The following is a 27,235-nucleotide window of genomic DNA, read 5'->3' as shown; positions in this document are numbered from 1 at the left end:
GAGGGAGGCAGCTGTCAGAGTCCATTTTATTGAGTGCAGTAGCATTTCCACAGGTCAGAGGAGACAGGCCACGGGCAAACAGACCCCACTCAGGTTTCTGCTTGAGAGGCATGAGGACTGGCTACCCAGGACAGAGCTCCCAGGGCCTCTGAGGCAGGGTGCGAGCCTGGCTTCTGCCCCCTTCCTGGCCCCTGCCCCCAGGAGAGGTCCTGCAGAAGAGCAGCCACATCTAGGGAGCCCCCCCGACCCCAGGGCTATGGGAGCCTGAACTTGCTAGCTTCTCCACTCCCAGCAAGGGAAAGATACCCACCTAAATGCAGACATGACAAGAGCAGAGGGAAAGAGCCTCGGGGTGAGAGGTGTGGGTGCCCCAGCAGCAGAGCTGGTTCCAGAGGCCCAGGCTGGCCCGCTGAGCTGCAATGGCTGCTCCTGCTGCCGTGGCCTGGGGGCTGCAGGGAGGGTGGGCCTGCACCCAGGTCAGCATTTGGCCCGCAGATGGGATGCTGACAGGCAAAGGCTTTAGCATCAGGCTTTTATTGGTTGCTTGTTTTCTCAAGCCCAGCATTAAAAAAAAGTCACCTGAGGTGGTAGTTTGGTCGTGGGTAGAGGTGAGGGCGGGCCAGTGGTCAGGAGGAGGGCACCAGCATGGGTGGTGGGTCCTTCACATGTAGTACCAGGCCAAGAGGCCGGCAGCCAGGGCCACGCTGGCGGCCAGGATGAACTGGAGGCTGGGCTTGCTCAGTACAGACAGGACTGTTTGGAAGGGGCAGCTGCTGCTCTCCAGGGCACCTGCATGGCAGTACCAACAAGGGACATGGCATTAGTGGGGGACACGGACACAAACACCCTGGGGGGAGCTCAGGACACAAGAGACCTACCTTTGTCTTGTTTAGCAGTGTAGTAGGGGCATTTCCGCACATCTCCTTTCCCATCGTGCACAGGGAGCCCGTCCTCCAGGGTCTCTTTGGCCAGCAAGGAGCCAGCCTGGTCCAGTTCACTGAATATCTGCAGGTGCAGAGGATCGACAGCCATCACTGGACTGTGTATCCTCTGTTTTCAAAGAAAAATCTCCCCCGGACACAGAGGGAGCTGAAGCAGGCGAGGCTTGCTCAGGAGTGCAGAGCAGCAGCCCCAGTCCGTGCCCCACCACCGAGCTCTGGGAGGTGTGGCCGCACCTGTGCTGCCCAGACTGACAGACCACAACTGAAACTACCAGGGGACAGATAGGAGGAGAAAGCAAAAGCGCTTCCCCAAGACACTGCGTGAGCACTGGTACTTCCCTATTTCCAGCCGCTGGGTATTTTTAGCAACAACAGAAAAGGAGGAACATGGGAGAATGAGGCCCTGACAGGGCTGACCTAGCCTAAGTGGCCCTCAGAGGCCTGCTGAGATCAGACTAGAGGGCTGCCAGGCCTGTGGTCAGGCTGGCGCTTCACCACCTCCCGTAGCAACTTTCCTGATGCTGAGGGCTGGGACTGGGCTCTGGACACAGAATCAGCCTCCCCAGACTTGGGCCCATCTAACAGCTACTTGTAAACTGAGTCATTCTCACTCTCCTTGGTTCTCTCCCTGAACTTATCAAGTAGGACTTCTCATAGCAATCCTTGCTAAAAAGGGGGAAACCCATTCCTTAAGACCAGGATCCTGGGGTGAGAGGGAGGGAGATGGCTCTCTCCTTCCCAACCCCTCAATGTGCTGGGGCCTCGCCTTCCCAAAACACAACACACAGGCTATCAAACAAGGCAGAGCCATGACTGGGTTCGTGCTCTCTGGCCTGTTTGGTCCCTTGACTTTCTCTCAGGCAGGCTGTAGCTCCTGTCCTATGCACTGATGCCCATTTGGGCGGCTCCTCTGTCCTAGTGCACTGATGTCCATTCAGGCAGACCCGAGCGGCCCCCCGTGGTCAGAGGCCCCTTCCCGCCTGACCCCTGGCAGTACCTGCATGTTGTACTCGAAGGCCTTGTTGGCCTCCTCCACGATCTTCTCTTTGGTCTTCAGGTTCAGGTCCAGGGCGTTCATCCTGGCCCGGTACAACTGCTTGAACTGCTGTGCATTGTCCACATTCTCAAACAGGTAGAACTGGGTCCCTTCCCCTGTGCTGGGGAGTTTCAGGGCCCGCTGGGCCACCTTCTTCAGCACCTGGCCCCCTGAGAGGTCCCCCATGTAGCGGGTGTAGGCGTGGGCCACCAGCAGCTCTGGTTCATTCTGCCCCACGCAGTGGATCCGCTCCACGTACTTTCGGGTGGCCTCGGAGCACTGCACCTGCTCCTCCCAGTCCTCACCATAGAAATACTCCATGTCCTTGATCAGCGCCGCCTTCCGGTGCAGCTCCGTGGGGAAGTACAAGGGGGCAAAGGCTGGGTGGTCCTTGTTCCGGTCCATCTCCTCCTCAAGTGCCGAGTATGTGAAGTACAGTGCAGTGGTGGCCAGCTGCCGAGGGCGATGGGGAGACCATGGGAAAGGGGGACCTTGGCCGGCAACTCCCGAGCCCACTGCCCACACTTCTGAGCAGCTGTAGACAAAAGCTCGAGTAGCACCCCCCTCCATTCCCCAAAGGCCTACTTTTATACAGTGAATTATTTCACATGCGCAGGAAGCTTTTGTTTCTTAAAGGAATGACACGGTGAATTCTTTGGAACATGGATCACTTCCTTTACATCACTATGTTATTCCACTTAAGACATGAAACCACAGCCTGACGCTGAGAAACCATGGAGTATGGAGAAAGGCTCTCCAGGGGGACTTCCTCATGGGACTAAGGCCCCCAGCCCGACCCAGTCCATGACCTAGGGCACAAACCTTAAACAGCTCCTTCCTGATGTTGCCTTTCAAGAAGTCCTTGACAAACTGGGTGTTTTCTGCCCGGTCATGCGCTTCCTTGGTCCCTTCCTTCAGGAGCTCGGAGAGGTCCGCCATCCTATGGAGAGAGCATGCATGTGTGAATTAGCCCTTCCCAGCTCTAGGCTGACCACTTGCTGAGCTAGAGGCAGAGGCTGCTCAGAAACTTGATTCCAGCCTCTTACCAAGAAGCACAGGACAGGCAGACGTGAGTCTGCTCCAAGGACTTGGGAGACACTCTGGATGACTGTGACCTACTCCTCCACAGTGTCCATGTCTCTCTGAACCACCCAAATGAATGATGCTTTGCTTCTGTGGCCCCCTAGTGCCCAAACAAACACACACCTCTAATCCTACCACAGCGTGTGCTGGCTTCAGGGAAGAGACAACCTTTGGGAATGTCTTTCCCGGAATCCACACCACTGAGAAGGACTGACCGTGCATCTCCTGGGGTGGCCCTGCTGCTTTCCTCCCACCTTGGACCCACAGTGTCTTCAGGATTACATGTGGCTGGGTCCAGGAGTAGGAGGATGCAAATGAGATCAAGGCCGGGGAGGTTAGAGCCAGGACCTAGGTTTGTGCTGCTTAACAAAATTATGCAGGATGGAGTGGTGCTGACAGATGCCAGTAGCCAGTACCAGACAAGGTGGAGACCGCGCCGGGTAGGGGCTCACGTGCGTCCACACAATCATTTACTAGAGCGAGAAAAACTTGACCTCTCGAAGCCCAGCCTCTGTTGGCTTCTTTAGGAGACTGGCTCATATCACTCATGCTGACAATAGTTTATTATTAGCAATTATTTCAAGATATAAAAAAAGAACTTTGCTGGAACTCTACTCACTGCTCTGTGGTGACCTTAAATGGGAAGGAAATCTAAAAATGAGTGGATATATGTATATGTATAACTGATTCACTTTGCTGTACAGCAGAAACTAACACAACGTTGTAAAGCAACTATACTCCAATTAAAAAAAAAAGAACATGTGAGAGAGAGAAATATATATATACATACATACATACACATATATGGAATGGAATATTACTTAGCCACAAAAAGTAATGAAATAACGTCTTTTGTAGCAACATGGATGGACTTGGAGGGCATTATGCTAAGTAAAATCAGAGAAAGACAAATACTAAATTCCACTTACATGTGGAATCTAAAAAATACAACAAACTAGTGAATATAACAAAAAAGAAGACTCACAGATATACAGAACAAGCTAGTGGTTACCAGTGGGGAGACTGAAAAGGGGAGGGCAATATAAGGGTAGGGGACTAAGAGGTACAAACTACTATGTATAAAATAAGCTACAATGGGCTTCCCTGGTGGCGCAGTGGTTGACGGTCTGCCTGCCGATGCAGGGGACACGGGTTCGTGCCCCGGTCCAGGAAGGTCCCACATGCCACAGAGCGGCTGGGCCCGTGAGCCATGGCCGCTGAGCCTGTGCATCCGGAGCCTGTGCTCCGCAACGGAAGAGACCACAACAGTGAGAGGCCTGCGTACCACAAAAAAAAAAAAAAAAAAAAAAAGCTACAAGGATGTATTGTACAACTCAGGAAATATAGCCAATATTTTGTAATAACTATAAATGGAGTATAACCTTTAAAAATTGTGAATCACTATACTGTACACCTGTAACATATAATATTATACATCAACCATACTTTGACAAAAAATAAAATAAATATTCAGAAAAAAAAAAAGAACTTTGCCAATGACAGGGCTACAAGGAGAGGCTAAGAACAATGAAGAAGAGGCCCAGGTAACTAGAGGCTTTGAGTGAACTGGTCCTCCCCAGTAAGGAAAGCCCTGAAGTTAGAGTTGCTCCGACATTCGAGGGGGTGGGAGACACTGGAAAAGGTGCCAGCTTTGCCTCTGATTACCCTTTCTCACCCCAGATGACAAAACGCTTAGAACTTTAAGAAGAAAAAAGGACCAGGAATACCATCAAGTTCCACTATTCAGCATTCCTAGCAGTGCCCGTCCTGCCTCCTCATATGATAGAGATGACGGTGAGAAGGAGCGGGCAGAGCGCTGAGCAGCCCAGGGTGCCATATGCTGTCTCTGCAGTGCCAGCCTGGCGGCCGGGGACCACAGCAGCATGACCCTGACCACATCTGGTGCCTCCAGCACCTGAAGCCAGGTGTTCTGGGCATGGCAGGCCCTGGGCCCACCTGACTCAACATGGCCAGCTCCCGTCGCTCGCTCACCTGGTGTGGTTTTCTTTTTCTGGGGCCTCAGAGCTCTTTTTCTCTGGCTCATCCACCCCCTCTGAGGTCTCCAGTTCCGCTGACATCGTTGCTGGGTGTGGTTCTTGCTGCTGTCACTACTCTGGTCCTGCAGAGACATGAGGAGTAGGTGATGCGGCGCCCACGACAGTCACGTCCCCCAAACACCTGCTGGTTCTGCTCTCCCCTGAGCAACATAAGCAAGGAGTCACCCACGTGCCTCAGGAATGTTTTCCTTAAAAATAAAGCTTTGGGGCTTCCCTGGTGGCGCAGTGGTTGAGAATCCGCCTGCCAATGCAGGGGACACTGGTTCAAGCCCCGGTCCGGGAAGATCCCACATGCCGCAGAGCGGCTGGCCCCGTGAGCCATGGCCGCTGAGCCTGCGCATCCGGAGCCTGTGCTCCACAACGGGAGAGGCCACAACAGTGAGAGGCCCGCGTACCGCAAAATAAATAAATAAATAAATAAAGCTTTGCCGCTACTGGGACTACATCTGCATATGGACAAAATACGGACAGTGGTGACAGCATTGTATTGATGCTGAACTTGCTGTTTTTTATAATTGCACTGTGGTTAGTTAAGAGAACGTCCTTGTTTTAGGAAACACATACTGAGGTATTCAAAAGTAACGGGGCATACTACCTGCAACGTATTGTCAAATGGTTCAGAGACAGAGAAAACGAGCACGTGTGTGCACACGCGCGTGTGTGTGTACAGGCACGTACATGGAGGGGGGAGGACACACAAGTAAAGCACATGAGGCAAAATGCTGACTGGATAAAACGTACACAAGAGTTCTATGTATTATTCTTACAACTTTTCTGTATTTCTGAAATTATAGCAAAATTAAAAGTTATCCAAAACATAAAATAACAAAGAAAACATCATTTAAAAAAAAAGAGCAGTGCAGCAGCTCTCAGTGCAGCAGCAAGCTCATCTGAGCCAGCCCAGCCTACCTGTTAAAGGCAGGTGGACTTGTGCAGAGAGAAGCAGAGAAGCACATGAAGTGGAACATCAAGCCAGGCCATCCAGAGCAGCTCTGCTTTAAAACAGAGCTGCTTGAAAGGCCCCTGACAACCTGCATCAGCTACACTGAGTCACCACGCAAGCAAACTGTCCCCAGCCCACTCCAGACTCTGCCTGGCTGATGGAAATAACAAGTTAGCCAATCGGTGCCTGCTGCTTGCTGCCATGGCTGAGCCTTTGTCAGCCAGGGAGATACGGTCCCAGAACACAACAAGCTCACCCTCCACCCTGGCAGTGCAAAGGGGTGGGAGGCCATCTGGGAACTTTCCAGATGAACAGCAGCACAGCTGCACCAACAACTAACAAAGTAACGCAAGACCAGGGCCACCAACTCAGGCCAAATCAAGCCAAGAAAAGAAGAGACCTTAACTTTCTACCTCAAGCAGCATCTACTTACTGAGCATTACTGAGCTCTACCCAGAAATAGATACTTCTTTGTTCAAGGAGAACAAAGAATTATAGGAAATGGTCTTTGAAAGGTATAAAGAAGGCATAAAGGTCCTTGAAAGGTATAAAGAGTAAGGAACAACCTCTATCTCACCCCACAGATACAACTACTGTTAGTATTTTGCTAAATATCCTGAGTTTTCTCTAGATAACATCTTCTTTGTTATCTCTGGGGATATTATAAGGCATGGTTTTGCTCAGCAGGATCTTTCTGAACCTTCTCTCACCTTTAGATTTAGTATTTATATAATCGGATTAATGACAGGAAGGATTAAGTGAGAACACGGAAGGACAGTGCCTGCCACTTGGTACGCACTCAGTAAATATTAGATATAACGGTTTGTACTTGCCCAAGAACACTTAGAAAATAGCAGAAAGTTAAATAAGCCAGACAAGGCATGGTACCATTTCTATGCACAATCTTTAAAAAACAAGGTTCAGTTCACAGAACACAGTGGAATGGGGGCTGCCTGGGAGTGGGGGCAATGTGTAATGGTTGGTAAAAGGGTACAAATTTTCAGTTATAATATGAATAAGGTCTGAGAAGCTAATGAATAGCATGGTGACTATAGCTGATAAAAGTGTACTGCATAACTGAAATTTGCTAAGAGAATAGATCTTCAGTGTTCTCACTTAAAAAAAAGGTAGGGGCTTCCCTGGTGGCACAGTGGTTAAGAATCTGCCTGCCAATGCAGGGGACACTGGTTCAAGCCCTGGTCTGGAAAGACCCCACATGCCACGGAGCAGCTAAGCCCACGCGCCACACGTACTGAGCCTACACTCTAGAGCCCGCGAGCCACAGCTACTGAGCCTGCATGCCACAACTACTGAAGCCCGTGCGCCTAGAGCCCGTGCTCCGCAACAAGAGAAGCCACCACAATGAGAAGCCCGCGCACCACAATGAAGAGTAGCCCCCGCTCGCCGCAACTAGAGGAAGCCTGCGCGCAGCAACGAACACCTAACACAGCCAAAAATAAATAAATAAATAAATAAAATTTATTTTTTTAAAAAAGGTAAATATGTGAGGTGATGGATGTGTTAACTTAATTGTGTGAATCCTTTCACAATGTATGCATATACCAAATCGTCATGTTGCACACTTTAAACAATTACAATTTTGTCAATTATAACTCAATAAAGCTGAAGAGAGAAAAGAAATAACAAAATATAGAAAATGGGACCTTCCTTTGACTCCAAATTAGATACACTCTCCTCTATCAAAGTGTTGGTGACGGTATGGTGCAGACCATCAACAACAGACGGGATCTGAGGTGGGGGAGAGGAAGTGCCTCTAGATCAAGCAACAATATGAACAAAGCTAGAAACTGGACAGTCCACAGAGATGGTAAAAGGCTGCCCAGCTATGTGTCCTCTTTCTGAGGGGTCAAGGTAGACTCTGCCAACTGTGGAATAAGCCCCACGTAGCTTCCCCCAGCTTGTTCATACTGACCCAACTTTACAGACTTCTTTTTTGGCCACACTGCGCGGCTTGCAGGATCTTATGGGATCTTAGTTCCCTGACCAGGGATGGAACCCGGGCCCTCAGCAGTGAAAGTGTGGGGTCCTAACCACTGGACCGCCCGGGAATTCCCCAGACTTTTAAGAAAGAACATCTGAGCTCCACTCCCTTAGGGACCCTGAAAGCCACAATTTGTCCCCAGCTGCTCGGCACTCAGACTGCAGAGAGGAGAGGGTGCTGAGATGAGAGTTCTAGGCTTCCCAGAGAAGGGAGGCTGCAGTAGAAGGCCCCAGAGGCTCTAGGCAGGTGCACAGACACACTGAGGACACGCCCCAGGCACCTGAGGACTGCAGCCCCCATGCTGCTTACAGGAAAAAACTAAAATCAGGCAAAGACAAGAACAAATGCCATTTGGTTGCCTAGGTTACCAACTGCAGTAACTTAGGTAAATTCCTCCACCTGATCATCATGCTGCACAGCAGTGATTGTATGAGCGATTAAATCTGACCATGAACTGTTTTACTTGATAACTGCACATTCTGGGAGGTGTAGTCACTTGAGCAACAAGGCTTCTGCTTCTCTTAAAAACACAGAGTAAGGGAAAGCCAGCTTTCCTCCAGTGTCCATCTTGGCATTTTTTTTCTCAGCAGCACTTTATTTGTGCCAGTCCTCCCTCAGGCACACCCTCTGCCCACCCTCTTCAACCTGGTCCTGCCCAGCAGCCCCTAATTCCCTCCTCCCAGCTCTCAGGAGGCCCGACTCTGCCCCTAAGGGCACGGCCACAGCTGTCTGCTTCACTGCTGTAGCTCCAGGACCCCAAAAATAACAGGCTCTCCATAAACACATGTTGAACAACAAATCCAAAGGAATGAAGGTGGGTGTAATGCGTGCCGCCAACAGCAGGCATCTGTGGCCAGCAAAGCGCACTCTGCGGTCCACTACTTCAACAGGTTCTAAACTCAAAACACGGTTTAAGGATTTTGCTTTGAAAGAAGGACAGATACCAGCTTATTCCATCCCAGCGGCAAGAATACTGAGTCCTTACACAGGCTAAAAACTCCATCTGGCAGGGAAGGAGAACATTCTCAGGAAGGCTCAGTTAGTACATTCAACCCACACAGGCTCGGTGCCAGGAAGAGGGCTGTGTCCGTTCCTGAGGCCCGGCCACTGTTCCTCAAGGGAGTGGCCTGGGGTGCAGCATTCAGGAGCCACCTTGCACGTCAGAAACAGAAATCACTTCATTCTCTGAAAGCTACATGGCCAAACTTGGTCAGGCTGACTTTTACACTCAAATCCTTTTTTTCTTTGTAGGAACCACTGTAATCCCTAGAAAATCAGAGGCCAAATCATAAATGTGGAACCTTTCTAGACTTCAACCTTTTGTTATCAACAAGAAGCTGCCCCAACCCCCCAACAAAAACAGAAAGATCCCAAAATATTCCACTGTGGGAAATACACTTCAAGAAGTATTAATAGTAATCTGTACCAAAATGATAAGTAGCCATACTATGACATTTGAAAAAAGTCACACAGCCTAACAATACAGGGCAGGGCTACTCAAACAACAGTAAACAATGGAATCCTGGCACCACAGCAACAAGTTGACCGGCTCTACCCCTGCATAAAGAAGTCTACATAAACTTCCTTGTTTAAAAAAGGCCCCCAAACACTGACTACGACTATCTACAACTAAGTATACTGATGGTGACAGGAAGGGAATTTGGAAAACTATGAATACTTGTTATTTGTTGGACTGTTTAGCTAACTGGCTCCTTCTTTCATATAAAGTGGCTCAATTCTCTTGAAAGGGGGGAAGGAAAGGCATGGGAGGAGGGAGAGAGAGAGCCATTGGACCAAGGAAACCAGCTAAGACCCTGTACTGTACCAAGTGGTCACCAGGAAGTCCCCTGGGCCCTTTACTTTGCTCTTACTAATTCTAGAAAGGTCGATCTGCCCTCTCTCTCTCTTCTACTTCTCTCTGTTTGTAAAATCTACTTCCACAACTCCATAATTCCTGTACTCCTCGCTGTTCACCTGATCACTACTGGTTTTCACTCCCACTCCCACACCTGATCTGACAGAAGCGGCAACAACATCCTGATCACCAATGTTCCCTCCTGTGGACCTGGCCCAGCAGATCCACAACACTCATTTCAAAGCCCCTGCCCTGGTAAATGACAGGCTCAAGACTCTAGGGCTTCTGAAAGAACAGTCATGTTCAAAGACGTTAAATCCTCCTCCATAGAGACATCAGCAAATCTCAGGTCAGTCAGCCTGGGACACGGCTGCCAGACAGAAACATAATCACCACTCCTTCCCCACCTGGTGATCCCAAAAGGCACAGTGGAGACTTCATCCGTAACAATTCTCTTTTTCATTCCCATTCTTCTTCTTTGCCCTGGAAAACCACAACTGAGGGAAGGGGGCAGGTTGCTGAGCTTGGCCAGAACTAGAGAGGAAGGAGGGGGGAAGGGGGAGGAAAGGCAGGCAACCAGCTCCCTGAAATGAGAACAGTTCTCCTGCCTGACTGGAATTGACAGTGACCAGCTATCAGCTACCGCAACTCATGGGATGCCCACAACATGAGCTAGTGCTGTTTTCCCACATACACAGAGGAGGAAGCAGCCAGAGGGAAGGTGAGTGGCTGCTCCCTCCCTACCGAATGGCTTCCTACTGGGCCCCAGAAGTCCCTGCCTTCCACCTAGAAGGCTGTTGGCGGCTCAGAGTTCACTCCGGTCTAGAAGTGGCGTCACATTTATAAGAGATGATTATTCTTCAGCTTCCACAAGTGCCATCAGCCTGTTTCCACTCCATTAAACTAGAAGCATCCTACAAGACAGATCAAGACTCCCTCATACTCTTGAGTTTCTCAGAGTCCAGTACCATGTTCCAAATCATGTACAGCACAGCACCCTGAGGAGTCTCCAACCTGAGCTGTAATTGTTGCCAATGCATGAATGAAATGCCTACTGACAAAGCTAGCTAAATGAAGGGGGCAGGTGAGGGGTGACAATAAAATATGAATTAAATTCTAAAATACCAAGTAAAATAATAAAAAATTTAGTTGGGTACTATGTCTCTGAATTAAATGGTATGAAATCTAGTTTTATTTTTCTTCAAATCTGACTCCTTCCCTCCTTCTCCCCACCTCCACCCCTCTTTCTGGTGGTCTGGTTTTTTTCTAACTAATGACTTGTTTATAATTCCCATGCCTCTGAGCTGGCCAAGGCCATTCTCACCTCACAGGGCCCAGCTGGGTTGTTGCCTTCGTTTAGGGGCCAGTGTTGTTTTTTCTGCTGCTCCCCCAGAGTCCTCTCCCAGGGCTCCAGCAGCCCAGGGTCTCCCCCAGAGTCCCTGCCCTGGGCTGCTCTCCCCACATCAGAGGTGGACACCGACTCCCTGGCCCCTCTGACGGCACCACACAGGCCCAGTCCCACATCCTCTCTCCCCTCGCCCAGCAAGGCTGCTCCTCACCCGCAGGCCTGTGAGGGCAGGCGCCTCAGCAGGCTCTGACTCCTTTTCTTAGCCAGTACTGCTGGTAATGAGGCCTCTGGTTTCTTCTGTCTCAAGGTGCCTCTGGTCATTGGTGCAGCTTTCTTCCCACAGCCCATGGAGATGTGTTTGTGTGTTTTCCACTCTTCTGGCTGAACTAATACCTTTCAACTGTATACATCTTTGTCTATGGTCTCACCCCACCCACATATGTGACATTCAGGAGGGTCCTAGTTAAAAACGATGCATCACCTCTCACAGAAACCATGTACAATATGTGCCCCATAAATGTTTTCAGATGATAAACACAGAATACAAGAGTCCAAGACACCTCCTTTCCTGGACTATAGGATTTGTTTCTTCTCTACATCCCCTTTTCACCTGTTTCTGTTGAACAATCCCATAATCGGGCCAAGTCAATTCTTAACGGTGCCACATACTCCTATCAGGCAAGCCTCAGCAGATATAAGGAAATGGGTTGTTGTGCTTGCTTCGGCAGCACATATACTAAAATTGGAACGATACAGAGAAGATTAGCATGGCCCCTGCGCAAGGACGACACGCAAATTTGTGAAGCATTCCATATTTTTTCCAATAAAGATGTTAAAAAAAAAAAAAGAAAGAAATGGGTTGTTTACCCATCATGCAAGTTCTTTTCTGAATATCTGTCTACACAAAAAGAGTAAATTCTAACATCCTACTTCTAACCCTATATATGATCTGGGGAACAAACAATGCGAGGGCTACTGTGGAGGGAGAGGGAGCAGGAGGGAGGAAGCCAGGGGGCAGGAAGGTGCATCTCTTCAGAGCTTCCAAATCTCTCTGGCTTTCTCCATTTTTCACTTTTAAAATGCAATGAATATCTGCCCAGCATTCAATAAAAGACTATTACTAGGATCAAACAGGATAATGACCATGAAACCACTTTATAACAAATGTTAATGTTGCAAAAGGAATTGAGAATGAACTCAGAACTGCTTACTAGCTGGTCTACCCTAGGAGACACTCCTGGTGAGCTTTTTTCTGACCGTGCTAGGACACCAGGAAATTCTCAACAGGGGGAAGAAGCCCTGGTCCCGATGCAACGTGGAAACAAACTTGCTCTCCTTAGCACTGTTTAAAATCCAGTATTTATAAGCGTAAACCCTGCACCAAGGGCCAGATTTGTAACCCAGCTGGCATATGGATGTGAAGAGGAGGTGCAACCTGTTTTCTGTAGCAAACAGCCTTGACTATCCCTGTGCTGCTCCCAGACCTCAGGGAGGGCTGGAATGATGCAAGGGAGGGGGGAGCTCAGTGGACCTGTCAGTTTACAGGGGCCAATTTTGGGGTCCCACTTACTGTTGATTATTGCTCTAGATCCAGCTCACCTTCGGGAATGGAAAGGTAGCTGGGCCCTGCACAAAGGGTCTTTAGAGTTAGAAAGATCTGGGTTGGAGTTCCAATGCTTAGTAGCTCCATGGCTATAGGTAAGTCATAACCTTCTGAAGGCTGAGTTTCATCATCCATAAAACTGGATAACAAAACTCTCTTTGCTCCACATTCTCGAGTGTGCTGTGAGGACTAAATGAGCTAATGTGTGCACAAGTGCTGCATGAAACTTAACGCTGCTCAAATGCTAATGATCTCTTGAGAAAGTTGTTGGCGAAAACGGGCAGCTGGGTGATTCTGAAACACTGAGGAAGAATGTGAAATTTGGTGAATCCATAGATAATTCTGGGCAGGTCACACCTGAGGACTTCTGACTCAACCCTCATCCTCTGACAGTGTCAGGAAATGGGAATTCCTGCTCTTTCTGAGGTGAGACCTGTGACCACTGAAGCTAGAAAATCCACACTGCAGATGCTGCTCGATGCTGGCTAAGCTGGATGTTGGGAGCGGTGCACAGGGTTGACTCAGCTCTTACCCTACGAAGCAGTGATAAGAGGGGCCTCCCAAAACCCTGAGGAAACCACATCATCTAGATCAATACCTTCTGAGTTTGTAGAATAATGACCTGAGGTCTCTGAACTCTGGTGCCGCCACACCTCAGGAAATCTTACACACAAGCTTCACCCATTTCATTTTGATCACTGGGTGAATTCAATCCCACAGTTCATTGAATGGATGACTATTAACCTCTTGACAAAGAGCAAGTTCAAACAAGGAATCCTGGAAAAGTGGGGAGTCCAGGGACACAAAGCTCTTGCATCAGATTTACTCAACACACACCTGCACATTTGGGCAACAAACAACCAGAAAACAACTAAGGGCACTAGTCTCTTAGTAACCTCAAAATCTGGCGTGATTCAGGAAGTCCAAGACTTCTCTGGCAGGCTTTTTTCACTGTGGAGGGGTGGGCTCATCTCTAGCACATTCTAATACAGCTGAGCAAGAATTCAAAAGCAGACACTGGGACGAAACCTGAAACACTGAAAAGAGCAGAGAAGAGGCCAGAAATCTACTGCTGCTGGCACCAAAGACACCACTTCCTACTACAAATGAAATAAATACAAGACCTGCCCTGTTCCCTGAGTGCCACTGGGTCTCAGGGCTGAGAAGACAAGACTCTTTATTCCCATGAGAAGGACCTGGAGGGGTGGGGGCTGAAGTACTGCCTGAATTCTAAAATGGTTAGGCTGGGATTTTATAAGAACAAAGCCTAGGCACCAGACATCTACAGGGCTGGTTGTAACAGAGTAAATGCTGGTGGGTCATCTCCATCAAACAAAAATCATTCCAACTTTGGAACAATCTTGAAAGCACGTGTCCTGTGGGTTAAGTGGTCAGCCACATTTCCTTTCACTCAGGTGCAACGACTGTCACCTGTGACTTCAGCTTCTCTCATAAATGATGACTACAAATAGCATTTGGGAGTTGAGGGAGAGAGTGGATGATTAGGATGCTTCTGCTGAATTTCCATGTTGGAAAACCCAGAAGTGCTATGGGCTCCCAGGTAATTTCCTCTGTACAAACAGGAACAACAGAACCTAAGCAGCATCCTTGCAGGGACCAAAGGCCCTCAAGTTCACCCAAGAGAGGGTGGTGCAGAGGAAGAGCGCCAGACTAAAGTCTAACAGATGTGGACACACCAGACTAAGTCACTTTCGAGCAGAATCCCATGACTATGAAGGAACTAAGATCAAGAGAATTAAGTAATATGGCCAAGATCACTCAGAGTAAACAGTCGAGCTGGAACCAAACCTGAGTCCTTCTGAATGCAAGGTGATTCCTCCTGTGTCCCCAGCTAACCCTCAGTGGTACACGAACGTGAAATTAGTAGGCTGTCACGACAGACTACTAGCAACATGGAAACTGAGGTTATATTACACTGCATTTACGCTCACAGTGGAGGGGTTTGCTAAACCACTGAGTGCCATTTGTTTTTTTAGTATGAAAACTGAGCTCAGTCCTATGATTTCTGAGAAGTAAATGCTCAGGCTCCCATTTGAAGATTCAGAAGCTGCAGCTGCCCATCCCCACAATTCTCATCTTGGCTCACTCAGAATACAGGGCAACCTGAGAAGGTTGTCCCCTGGTGAGCCTTGCTTTTGTTGACTAACATGGCAGGCCAAGGCTGGAGATGGTTGGTCCCAAGGGGGAGGATTGGGACTCCATCCCCCGATCCCACTCCAACCCCCCGACCACCTCATCCCCTGACCCCCGCCACCACTCAGTGCCTGGAAGGAAGCAGCCTGATCTGCCAGGTCTTGGTGGATGATGAAGCCAGAGGCTCTGGGGCATCCCAACACCAAGAGGAAGTCGCAATAGAGTCTGCACATTTCTATAGTACCTATTACCATAGTAACTACAGAGAAATAGAAGATCTGGTTTTAAGAATCTGAAAGCGTGTCCTCCATGTGTTAAGTGTCTAGGACCTATTCAGTCCTATCTTTCGGTCTACTGAAAATACATCTGCCTTTGAAACAGTAGTGTGATGGATAGGAAGTACATCAACATAAACTCCTTATAAGATTAGCAACTCCATAGGCCAAGGCATTGGTCAATCTAATGAGGTGGCTCCTCTGTCTCACTCTGGACCTGTTTGGGATCTTAACATACTTCCACAGGTCTACAGAGTTAGGTGTCATTCTCAGGCTTTTTCACGACTGCCTAGATTCTGGCAGCAGGGGAAAGGGTGGATGAGGTGGCGGCAAGGAAACAAGCCCTGACCAAGAACTGGCAACTCCAAGAGGCTGGCCCTGTCCTCACAGGCTTGTGTCTATGGTGGCAGGGGACCAGCAGCAATAGCTACCGGACTTTCTTAGAGTAAGAGGCTCAGCTTTCCCAGCGTTCCCAGCAGGCCCTGCCTCCACTGGAGGAGCGGTCAGGAGCACAGAGCAGGCAGCCTGCTGCCACTCAACTCTGGTTCCCTGTATTAATAAATGAGGCAACAGCTCCTAGGAATGGGGGTGCGCAACTGTTTTCCTCCCTCAGTATATCTGGCTTATTTGTACATGGATGAAAATGTCCCCTAGGAGTAGCCAGGAGCTAGAGGGTAGAAAAAATATACTGTAGGTGATGTGAAGTTATCAGCAGTTAGTTGTAACAGCAGCCCTCTCTTCCACTCTAAAAAGCATCTCAGAATGAGAGCTGACTTATGAGGATAATCTTTAACTCAATAAAACTTATTTTTTGAAAGACAAAATATTCACAAATTTCACTGTTAGTAACAATTTACTTGCAACACCCCTCAAAACCATACTTGAAAGGCAGAAAAATCAAGGTGGCACAGTGATTACTTAGCAAAAGTAAGTATCTTTTTCTAGATACTCTAGCTCTTCATTGAAACCTTCTCAGATCCAAGGTAAGAGATAACAGATCATCACACATTACTCTACCTGGTCTATCCATGAAATTTCCGCAGCCATGTGCATTAGTTTCCTCACCAGGATGAAATGCCCAGGACACAGCCTCCCCATGCAGTAGTCACTGGCAGTAACTCAGCATCTGTATAAATGTGACTATTAACTTAGATAGAAATATAAGTATTTGTATTTCAGTATACATCCTATGACATGCAGACCGAATCCCTCCATCTCAAAGTTTCTGGAAGATGGGCTCAACAAGTCTAACAGCAGCCATACGCACAGAAGTCCTATCTGCACAGCACAATGCTAATGTGCTGACAGGACACCAAAGGAGTTGAGGCAATGACTGAATTGCATGATGATCTCTAGAGCCGGCTTACGGTAGGTGCCCAACAAACCTGACCTGAACTAAGCCCAGTCAAGAGAGAATCCACTGCCACACACAGGCTGAGAGGCAGCATAGGGCTGTGGTCAAGGCACAGGCTCTAGTCAGGCAGGACAGAGAGAAAACCCTGGTTCTGCTGCACACCTGCTGGGTGGCCCTCGACCAGGTACCTCTCTGAGTCTCAGTTTCTTCAACTGTAAGGATAGTAATAACAACTCTGCAACATAGGTATAAAAATTAAATGAGATAATTTACTTGTAAAACTGCCATATAGTATGATGCTGATTAATAAACTAAAGAAAGTGTCACTTAAAGTTAACAAATGTTCCTGTATACTTTTAGTTAAGAAATGGAAAAACCCCTGTCTCTATGAAAGGCCCTACAGGTAGCATCAAATCTATACTGGGATCACAGACTGAGTTGAATGCTCACTGTGAAAAACCTCTGTTTTCATTCTGATAACACTAGATACCAAGAAAGGAACAGAAAAACCTTTGAATTTCTAGCAAAATAAATTTTGCAAAGGACCTAAAGGAAGATGATCACCAGAGTTCAAATTCTTTTAAGGAGGCTCTGAACATGAGTTAGGTGAAGCCCCTCCATGCCACAGAGGGTCAGGATCAGGGACGGGACATGTTACTGTTTTGTTTCTTTAGAGCAGCTCATTGCTGTAAATAAAAGTTTAGGTAAATGAAAAATGTACTTGAAAATTCTGATTTACATTTAGGTCTCTTGCCAATCAATCCCTAACCCAGCGGTTCTCAGATGGGGGCCGTTTTACCCCTCAAGGGACATTTGGCCATGCCTGAAGACATGTTTGGTTGTCACAACTGGAGGATGGGCTGTGCTACTGGCATCTAGTGGGTCTGAGGTGGGTCTGATGTTGCTCAACGTCCCACAGAAAGCACAAGTGTGCGTACACACACACACACACACACCAATAACAACAACAATTATCCAGCCCAAAACATCAACAGCACCAAGGCTGAAAAACCCTGCTCGAACCTCTCATCCCTTCATCAGTTTACAGAGACAAGAAGAGCTTTGTTTTCAAGCTAAGCTTCACACCATCCATCACACCTTCATCAAATATCCTTTACAGAGATTTCTGGGGAAACTGAATTTCCACCAGAAAACAGAAGAGGCTGTAGGTGGGGCAACCTGGCACTGCCCACAGATGACAATGAAAAGGCTCACAGTACCTGCCTGGGAATAGGACTAATTTGTATTTAGATTGCTAGGAGGCAAAACCTTTAAAGCAGGCTCAGTAACAAAGCCAGGCAGAGGTGAAGCCCTGACAGAAATGTGCTCACTGACTTCTTGGAGGAATAGAACATAAAACTGGGAGAAAATCTAATTATTGTTTATCAGTCTGGTGTCTGACTGACAAGTAGGCTAAGAATGAGAACTAAGCTCTACTACCAGGTCTGCGCTAGCTAGCTGTATTACACGACTGCCCTGAACTCCAACATCCTCATTTATAAAATAAGAGGCACTTCTCACTGAGCTGCAGGGAAGATGGTATTTAACAGGAGGCAGAGCAGGAACGACTGTGGGCTTCCCCCACCCATTTCAGACAGAGCAGCTCCCCTAGTCCTCTGAAAATGGAGTTGTACTGCTTCTAAAAATAAGGTCTAGATAACAACGAGCTGGATGATCTTGGAGGCATGATGTTACATTAAGAGCTACCTAAGTAAGCCTTTCATGATCTATTATAGCACTTGTATTCTGTTACAGTATTTATTTGTACACATGCCTTTTTTCCAGATTATGGCTCATTTATCTTTGTCTCCTACTGCCCAACACAGGGTACCTACCTAATCAGGGTCTGCTGAGTGAATAGACAATTTCCAGAATGTAAGGTATTCTCAAAATCAAGGTATTCTCAAAGAGCAGATGACAAAGAGAACATTTAAAAGTGAATCCCAGAAATAAGAAAAACGGCTGGCTAGTGAGTAAGCATCTTTGAGCAGCATTTTTTTTTTTTTTTTTTTGCAGTACGCGGGCCTCTCACTGTTGTGGCCTCTCCCGTTGCGGAGCACAGGCTCCGGACGCGCAGGCTCAGCGGCCATGGCTCACGGGCCCAGCCGCTCCGCGGCATGTGGGATCTTCCCAGACCGGGGCACGAACCCGTATCCCCTGCATCGGCAGGCGGACTCTCAACCACTGCGCCACCAGGGAAGCCCCTGAGCAGCATTTTTACTGCAGAAATTTCTACTCATGAAGGGTAGGGGGTGACACGGGCACACCTTTTAGATTTCAAGGACTCTGAAAGCCTGATTAAGAGCAGAATACTGCCTTACCTTTTTTTTTTTTTAAAGAAATGGATAGGCAGGACTTCCCTGGTGGTCCAGTGGTTAAGACTCTGCACTTCCACTGCAGGGGGTGTGGGTTCGACCCCTGGTCAGGAAACTAAGATCCCACATGCTGAGCAGCGTGGCCAAAAACAAAAAAAAAAAGAAAGAAATGGATAGGCAAAATTTTTACAGTCCAGGTAACAAACGCTTACCAGCACTCCTCCACCCCATGCATGCACAAACCACCGACCCTTCCTGCTGTCCACCTCTGTGAAAACCCTTTATTCCCCCAGTTGGCTTTAGAGAAGGGATTTCATAGCAGAATTCTCTTCATGTTCGTTAGTCTAGGGAAGGTGTCAACCTTCTTTTAACATGCCCATATCCTGTCTTTAAGCACATTTTGGAGGAAATACACCAAGGCATTAGGTTATTATTGCAAGGGGGAAAAGCAAAATGCTACAGTGATCGCAATTTACCAAAAAGAAAATAAAAAAACAAACAGCATTTTGCCACTGTAAAATGAATAACTTCCTGTTCCATGAGGCAGCCTGCACAAAATACGTAAATTAAAGATACATGAAATGGGTGCCTGTAATTCCCAAGAGGTCTCTAGAACTGGTCAAACATCAGTTGTCACCACTAATCATTATCGAGAGGAAACTCAAATAGCCCAGAACATCTACTGCTGACTAAGGACCTGATTAGGCAATAATGAATGAATAACTAGGGGGAAAAAAGGTAGACACAATGCGGAGGGCAAATGTCATGAAAGGCAGAGAATCATGTGCTCCAGGGCTTTGAGAGGTATGCTCACCCCTTTTCCCAAACCAAACCCTACACAGAAGGCTAATACATGGAGCAAGTACAGTGGAGCATCCACAGTTAAAGCAGTCAGGGCGGGTTGGGGGCGGGAGCTCAGCTCCTCCTCCACCCTCAGGAGCCCTGAGCTCAGCATGCTTTGCTGGCTGTCGTCTGAAGCAGCTAGGGCACTCACTCTGAAACAGCCTGTTTCCATTTCCCGCCGTGTGTGCTAAGTGACGGCAGCTCTAGGACAGTCTTTTAGGTCTGCAGGTCCAAAGCAGCAGAGGGAAGCTGGTCTTGAATTAGCCACTGTTCACAGACCTGCCCAGGGCTCCCTCCATTCTTTCATACCTTGTTTCCAACAGTCTAGTAGTTTCTGAAAAACGTCCTGACCTTCCAAAAAGCATGTGATTTCTGTGCCAACTCACACTCTCCCCAACACTCCTACTTGGCTCTAGCTCTGTGTCACGGACAGGTACACACTCTAATCGGCTGCACTCGACTAAAGGTCCCTGAGGGCAGACCTGGAGCCTTACCCACACCAGTCAGGTAAAGGCACTTTAGCTGCCCCACTCCTGGGAACCAGATTAGACCACTGTGTACGTGGGAACATGCTGCCCTTTGCATGAACACTCAAGTATGTCCCATGACACTTGGTGTTTGGTAGAAGGCTGCTTGTTTACAAAGGAATCCTATGGTTTCTGTCTCTAATCTTCCATGGAAATACCTCCTCATCTGAAGAAACAAATTCACAGATGTGCACTTCTGAAGATGGGTAGCAAGGGTATTTGTCAGAATACAATAATCATTAGCCTTTTGAAGTTGCAAATCCCTTTGAAAATCAGATGAAGACTTCAAACTCTCTCTCCAGAACAATTACATATTTAAAAAATGCTGCCTATGCCATTCCAGAGCAACCACAGGCCCCTAAAGTTCACCTGTGGACCAAGAATTCAGGTTAAGAATCCCTATTCTAGATGAGTTACTTTATGAGAGACATTCCTTTTGTGGGTAATATGTTTTCAATAAAACCCCTTAATGCTCATTCATTAAAGAGGGGTTTCCCCTCCTTCCTTCTTTTTCTCTTCCAACTCTGTCTTTTACCTAACCCAGTGGGTTTCATTCAAATTATCATCTTTTCCACTTCTCAGCTCTTCACTTCCCTGACCTCACAGAATATTGAGTGTCAAAACAACAATCATAAACCATACAAAGTGAATTTACTGTTTTGCACCTCCTCAAGGTGACTGCCAACCCCCTGTGAACAAGGGCTGCTGGGTTTGCTGTTGTTTTTGTACATCCCCTCGGTGCCAATAGTCTGCACACCATAGAGGCAAGACATGTGTGCCAAATGGGCAGATAGATAGCTTCTTTGTCCTTCTACCTGTAGGCATTTGCACTTGAATGTGTTGACTTTAAAATCTGGGCATAAGTCCCGGAAAAGCCACATGAAAAGGGAAGAAAGCATAACCTAGAGCAGCCAGTCACCCCACTTTGTTCCTCCTGGGTCCGCCAGTACGACTTTTTGCAAACACAAAAAGTGTTACAAAGCAAGACAAACATGACACTGAGCACAGACACTTAGAAATTTTGCTGAGGCTGACAAAAACCCAAGTGTGGCAGAGGAATAGAGTGTTTTTGTTTATTTGTTTTTGTTTTTGAATATTTTGGTTTTTTGGCCCCAAGGCATGTGGGATGTTAACTCCCTAACCAGGGATCGAACCCACACCCCCTGCATTGGAAGGCGAAGTCTTAACCACTGGACTGCCAAGGAAGTCCCAGAATAGAGTGTTTTGAAAGTTATTTTCTAATTAGTGGGATACCTGCTACTACTAAGCAAAGAGGAAGTGTGACTCTCCCCTTGCCTTCCTGTAGAAAATCAAGGGAGTAAAGGTTTAATGCCACTTCATTATGTCTGCTTTTCTCATCTGCCTTCAAACACTACTACCTAGCCCCTGCTCCCAACCCACACTCAGTTTTGCTCACCGATTCTTCCCCTTCATCTGCCTGCCCTCCTCCAAATTGCCCTGGAAATAGTTCCAGGTGACAACAGCTCCTCTGCAGCAGCTCCCAGTGGTCTTGCCAGAGAGAATAGCAGATCCAGTACTAAGGAAGGTATGTGACATGCCATCTTATCATCAACAAACACTTACAATGCTCATGGGCTCTACAACTACAAAGAGGCCTAAGATGTTCAGGACCTCAAGCAGCTTTCAACTGAGAAAGAGAGAGAGAGAAATAGAAAGATAAATAACATAACAGGTGTATTATAGTATAAATGCTAATTGTGCAGTACAGACAAGAGTGCTAAAGATGGAGCCTTATGTTCCAGATTTTCCAGGACAGTTCTGACTCAAATATCCTGTCTCACCAACTCCTTCAGTATACCTGTATGCTCAGACTATGGGTCCCACTGTTTGGCATAATAAATATGATCACCCCAGTGACTGAAGAGGCAGGTCAGCCAACTAGATTAGCTAAAAGCATGATGGCAAATTGTTTTTAATCATGCTAGCACCTTCCCATAGCCCTAAGGTAACTGCGGGATTGAATATAATACAAGACAGTGAAACTTGAGCCTTCCAAGACTGAGAGAGCTCACTGGGAGAAAGGCAAGAAGCTGGGAGTATTGAGAAAGAGTCAGGCTGGTGGGGTGCTAGACACCTGTCTCTTTATGCCATTCTTCCACAAAGTTCTTTTAAAGTTACTGAGAACTATGACAATAATTAGGCTTATGATATTCCTGGGAAGGAAACAAATCTATTCGTGTGACAAAAATTAATTTTTCCCCTAAGTAGAGAGAAAAGAATATCCACTTAGTGGGCCTCTGGCAGAAAAGCTGACCGCAGTCACTGTGTGCAGCAATCCGCCCTTTCTGTCCTCTCTGCTGTCTCCTTCCTCAGGTATCCTGTCGCTTACTTCTCTGCCTTCCTACCAATCTACTCCCTCTTCCATCCAGCCTGGGCTTTAGACAAGGAGGCCCCAAACAAGAATCACATGGGAAACTTTAAAAACACAGGTTCCCAGGCCCAACCTCAAACTTAGTGAAACAGAAAAGTTTGGAAACCCCTGTCTTAGATTGAAAAGCAGCATTCAAGGCACTCAAGACTTGAAGGCTCATCAAGTATTAACCTCATTTTTCAGACACAGAAACTGCAGCTCAAGGGGTTTAAATGTTTTTCTCATGATCAAAAATATACCACAGCTTCCTTTTTGGGGAGAAACAAACCGTTTATTTTTCACTCTTTCTAATATAAATTAATATGTATGTATTTGGATATATATACACACATGTAAAACAACACTGTCTAGTGTTAAATAGCTTTGTGAAAATAATGGTTACAAATTGATTAATCAGCTCAGTTTTGTACTTAACAATCCAATCATTTTGAAGTGCAAACAAAAAGTTAGTGTATATGTAGACTTTCAGAGAGAGAGAGATACTTAAGCATACATTTGAAAAAAGAACCCTCCTCAACATCATATCATTGAACAGCAAGAAGACACGCAATCTGATGCAATTCCTACTCCAAAAGCAGACAAAACAGCCCTTGGATTACTATTAAAATATTTGCTTAAAAGAAATGTATCACACAGGGAAATGCACATTTGCTAAAAGCCTTTTAAAATTACATCAAAGCAACATTAAAACCTGCTCACTGAGAAGAGTCTCATGAATTTAACTGCTGTTTTGAAATGCCTAGTTAAGGTTTAGAATATTACCTTGTAAGGTCTGACTATAGATGTGGTTGATATGACGACCCAGAAAGACTTCCTGGCTCCACTGCAGTCAGCCATGATCGCAATTTAGATGCAGTCCTCTGATGGGCTGATTGTAAATATACTCCCTTTATAATAGCTATGCACCTCTAAATTATCTATAGTGAACTACAAAACCACTGTTATTCTTAATGGAAAGATATTGGTCATACAGAAAGGATTTATGAATAAATGTAACTGTATATCCTGTAAACATATATAACATTGCTAGACCAGACCATCAGTTATGGGCTGCTGTATTTCAGTACTGTGTGTCAGATTTATTAGAAAGTTTAAAAGAATTTAAAGCCAGATGCCTTCATTAGCTGGCCTTACAATGTGTAATATAATGGGAGACATCTTATGGTAAATAAATGAAGTCAATAGGGAGAAGTAAACCTTGGAGTGAACTATCACAGAGCACCCGAGTGGTCACCAGAGTGAAATAGCTTCCAAATAAAAAACAGGAAGATCCTAGTATAAGCAGTTATATTAACTGTTCCAATTAAAGATATGCCCCCTCCACTCTCTCTCAACTGCTGGCAAGAATTAATCAGTAACGGCACTGCTTCTCAGCAGGGCAAAAATACCCTGAGAGATTATTCAGATTACATTAAAAGGTAGAGGGGCATCCCTGGTGGCGCAGTGGTTGAGAATCTGCCTGCTAATGCAGGGGACACAGGTTCGAGCCCTGGTCTGGGAGGATCCCACATGCCGCGGAGCAACTAGGCCCGTGAGCCACAGCTACTGAGCCTGCGCATCAGGAGCCTGTGCTCCGTAACAAGAGAGGACGATAGTGAGAGGCCCACGCACTGCGATGAAGAGTGGCCCCCGCTTGCCACAACTAGAGAAAGCCCTCGCACAGAAATGAAGACCCAACACAGCAAAAATAAATAAATTAATTAATAAACTCCTACCCCCAACATCTTCTTTTAAAAATAAATAAATAAATAAATAAATAAATAAAAGGCAGAGCTTTCATCCTATACTTTTACACAAACAAACCTAACATATAATAAATTAAGTTAAAAAACAAATAACCTTCACTGTGTTCAACACAAAAGGAAATGTGACCCAGATCTCTTAATTCTCCCATTAACTAGTATCAGAAAAAGAGACTGCATTAAATGTCTATTTATAACTTTTTAGTTAACTATGGCCAATAATATACAAGGAGGTAATGTATTGTTCAAATTTTTCATCTTTCTCTCCAAGGAGTTACAAACTAAATGCTGAATTTTACACTGAAATATAAAATTCCAATTTTCAAAAATATCTTCCTCCTAGAGGAGTGACATTTCAGTTTTCGGTGCAAACCTGATACAGAGCCCAACTATCCTATGAAGAGAGTCAGCTTTTAAAAAGAAACCAAAAAACCAAAGGCCCCAGCTATTTTGCTTTTCAACAGACTCAAGGAACGGTAAGCCAAAGGCAATGAATGCTTTACTTTCTGTAAATCACCTTCTCCTTGGCATTGTCATTTCTGGAGTAGCTCATACTCCTGACTCTGGTGACTCACAGCATATCATCTCATTGGCTCAGGCAAAGGAAAAAAGGAAATCAAGTCAGACAATGGGGGACTCACAGATTTTTTCCTCTTCACATAGCCAGTCTGACAAGGTCACTCAGTAAGTGTTTCCAAGCTCCCTCGAATTCCCATACCCCCACCAGTATTTTGGCTTAGGTACTGTATTTGAAAACTTTTCCCAATTTCACCAAGTAAACTTGAAATGCCCAACTGAACTGTGAGCTCTTGGTAAGCTTGTGATGTCTTGTCTTGTGATGTTTCTTGAAAAAAACATAATGAATAAAGCACAGATTTAGGGACTTCCCTGGTGGTGCAGTGGTTAAGAATCCGCCTGCCAATGCAGGGGACCCGGGTTCGAGCCGTGGTCCAGGAAGATCCCACGTGCCGCGGAGCAACTGAGCCCGTGCGCCACAACTACTGAGCCTGCACTCTAGAGTGCGCGAGCCACAACTACTGAAGTCCGCACGCCTAGAGACCGTGCTCTACAACGAAAAGCCACCGCAATGAGAAGCCCACGCACCACAACAAAGAGTAGCCCCCGGGCTTCCCTGGTGGCGCAGTGGTTGAGAGTCCGCCTGCCGATGCAGGGGAAACGGGTTCGTGCCCCGGTCTGGGAAGATCCCACATGCCGCGGAGCGGCTGGGCCCGTGAGCCATGGCCGCTGGGCCTGTGCGTCCGGAGCCTGTGCTCCGCAACGGGAGAGGCCACAACAGTGAGAGGCCCACATACCACAAAAAAAAAAAAAAAAAAGAGTAGCCCCCGCTCGCCGCAACTAGAGAAAGCCCGCGCACAGCAACGAAGACCCAAAGCAGCCAATAAATAAATAAATATAAAATAATAATAATTTTTTTAAAGCACAGATTTACTCATTTATATTCCTTATCCTCCTCCTCGCAAAAGAAAACCTAAAAATTTTAATATGACAGTTAAAATTTTAATCAAAACACCTGGTTAATGCCTAACAGAAATTCAAATACATAAAACTAGTAAGCTCCCTGTTTCCTTCTACTTGGGAGGGCAGTTTAGGGGGAGAGGGAAAAATGTCTAGTTTAAATAACATAATCCATTTCCAATCTCCATGGCTCTGTTAGGAAAGAGCATGGGATCTGGGAGCAGACCACCAGGTACAAGACCATCTGTGCCATCTTATTGATTTTGGGATGGAGGTTAAATCTCTTAACTCGAGATTCATCATTAAACCCATTTCACCTGTGGGAAAACTATCAACTCACAGGGTTTTGTTAGGGGCTGAGAGTGAGAGGGCTTCCTGAACTGTAGAGCACCATAGGATGTTTATATGTTTTCAATCATGCTCCGCCTTGTGTGGTTCACACAAGAATACAAGACAATAAGGATGAACAGCCACAGGCCACAGGAACCGGTTCATCAGAAGTCATTTAAATGACATGACACAGGCCTTGTGAAAAGAGTGTGCAAGGCGGTCCTGGCAGCTTTTACGGGACAATTAATACACCTAGGGCACTGCGCTTACCAGGTGACAAGCAGACTCCCTGCCAGACTAACCGGCTGCCCCTGACGTTGGTCCCTCGCAATCTGGCGGCCGCGGGTCACTCCGGAAGTCAAGACAGTGACTCAAAGGGCCCTACGGACCGAGGTGAGTCAAGAGCAGGAAGGGCAGAGCCCCGGCCCACGCCAACAGCCCAGGCACGGCTCTCCGCCGCCGGGCCAGGTCTGGGTCCTCGCCGGCCCAAGGTGGACAGACGTGCGGGCTGGGCGGCCAGAGGCTGCAGGCCCCGCGGGAACCCCAAGTCCGCCCGCGGCGAACAGGGGGTCACCTCCTCCCGGGCACAACTACGCGAACTCGCGGCTTAGGCCTCCCCGGGTCTCTGAAACGCCGTCTAGGAAGCGGGGTCCCCCCGCTCGGCCCCCACCCCGCTCGCCCCGCTCTCCCCCTCCGGGCCGCTCCCCCGTCCCTGGCCCGCCAGGGCTCCCTCAAGCGGGCGCTGGGGCGCAGCGGGCCGTGGCCGACCGAGCCCAGCTCCCGAGGGCCCGGGCGGACCAGGCCCGCGGAGGAGCCCCGAGGGAGGTGCGGCAGGGCGCGGACACTCACCGGCCGTGGACACTCACCGGCCGCGGGTCAGGTCTGCCGCCCGTCAGCGTCGAGTCCGCGCGTCACTCAGCGCCTCGCTCAGCGCCGCGGCCGCCGCAGCCAAGCAGGCG

General features: G+C 47.4%; 1 protein-coding gene across 2 annotated transcripts; it reads right to left on the bottom strand.

Moving 5' to 3' along the window:
• On the bottom strand, positions 1–27,235 carry HMOX2 (heme oxygenase 2). Of its 2 annotated transcripts, none has more exons than XM_079720248.1 (6): positions 27,126–27,235; positions 5,053–5,179; positions 2,800–2,917; positions 1,939–2,430; positions 879–1,005; positions 1–789 (listed from the first exon to the last, which is right to left on the bottom strand). In XM_079720248.1, the coding sequence occupies exons 2-6, from the start codon at positions 5,136–5,138 to the stop codon at positions 662–664; spliced, it is 951 nt and encodes a 316-aa protein (XP_079576374.1). In that variant the 5' UTR covers positions 5,139–5,179; positions 27,126–27,235; the 3' UTR covers positions 1–661. The 2 variants fall into 2 exon arrangements, with proteins under 2 accessions (XP_079576374.1, XP_079576373.1); XM_079720247.1 differs by having other exon boundaries at positions 27,143–27,231.

This window comes from Hyperoodon ampullatus (assembly GCF_949752795.1).
Source record: "Hyperoodon ampullatus genome assembly, chromosome: 14".
In the NCBI taxonomy this organism is placed as follows: domain Eukaryota; kingdom Metazoa; phylum Chordata; class Mammalia; order Artiodactyla; family Ziphiidae; genus Hyperoodon; species Hyperoodon ampullatus.
Note: the sequence above shows the minus strand (reverse complement) of the source record. Positions and strands in the feature narration are given on the sequence as shown.

Coding starts and splice junctions, on each gene's coding strand:
- HMOX2 (XM_079720248.1), bottom strand. CDS start 5,138: ATGTCAGCGGAACTGGAGACCTCAGAGGGGGTGGATGAGCCAGAGAAA. Junction 2,918..5,052: donor GAAAAAGAAAACCACACCAG/GTGAGCGAGCGA, acceptor CTCTCTCCATAG/GATGGCGGACCTCTCCGAGC. Junction 2,431..2,799: donor TCAGGAAGGAGCTGTTTAAG/GTTTGTGCCCTA, acceptor CGCCCTCGGCAG/CTGGCCACCACTGCACTGTA.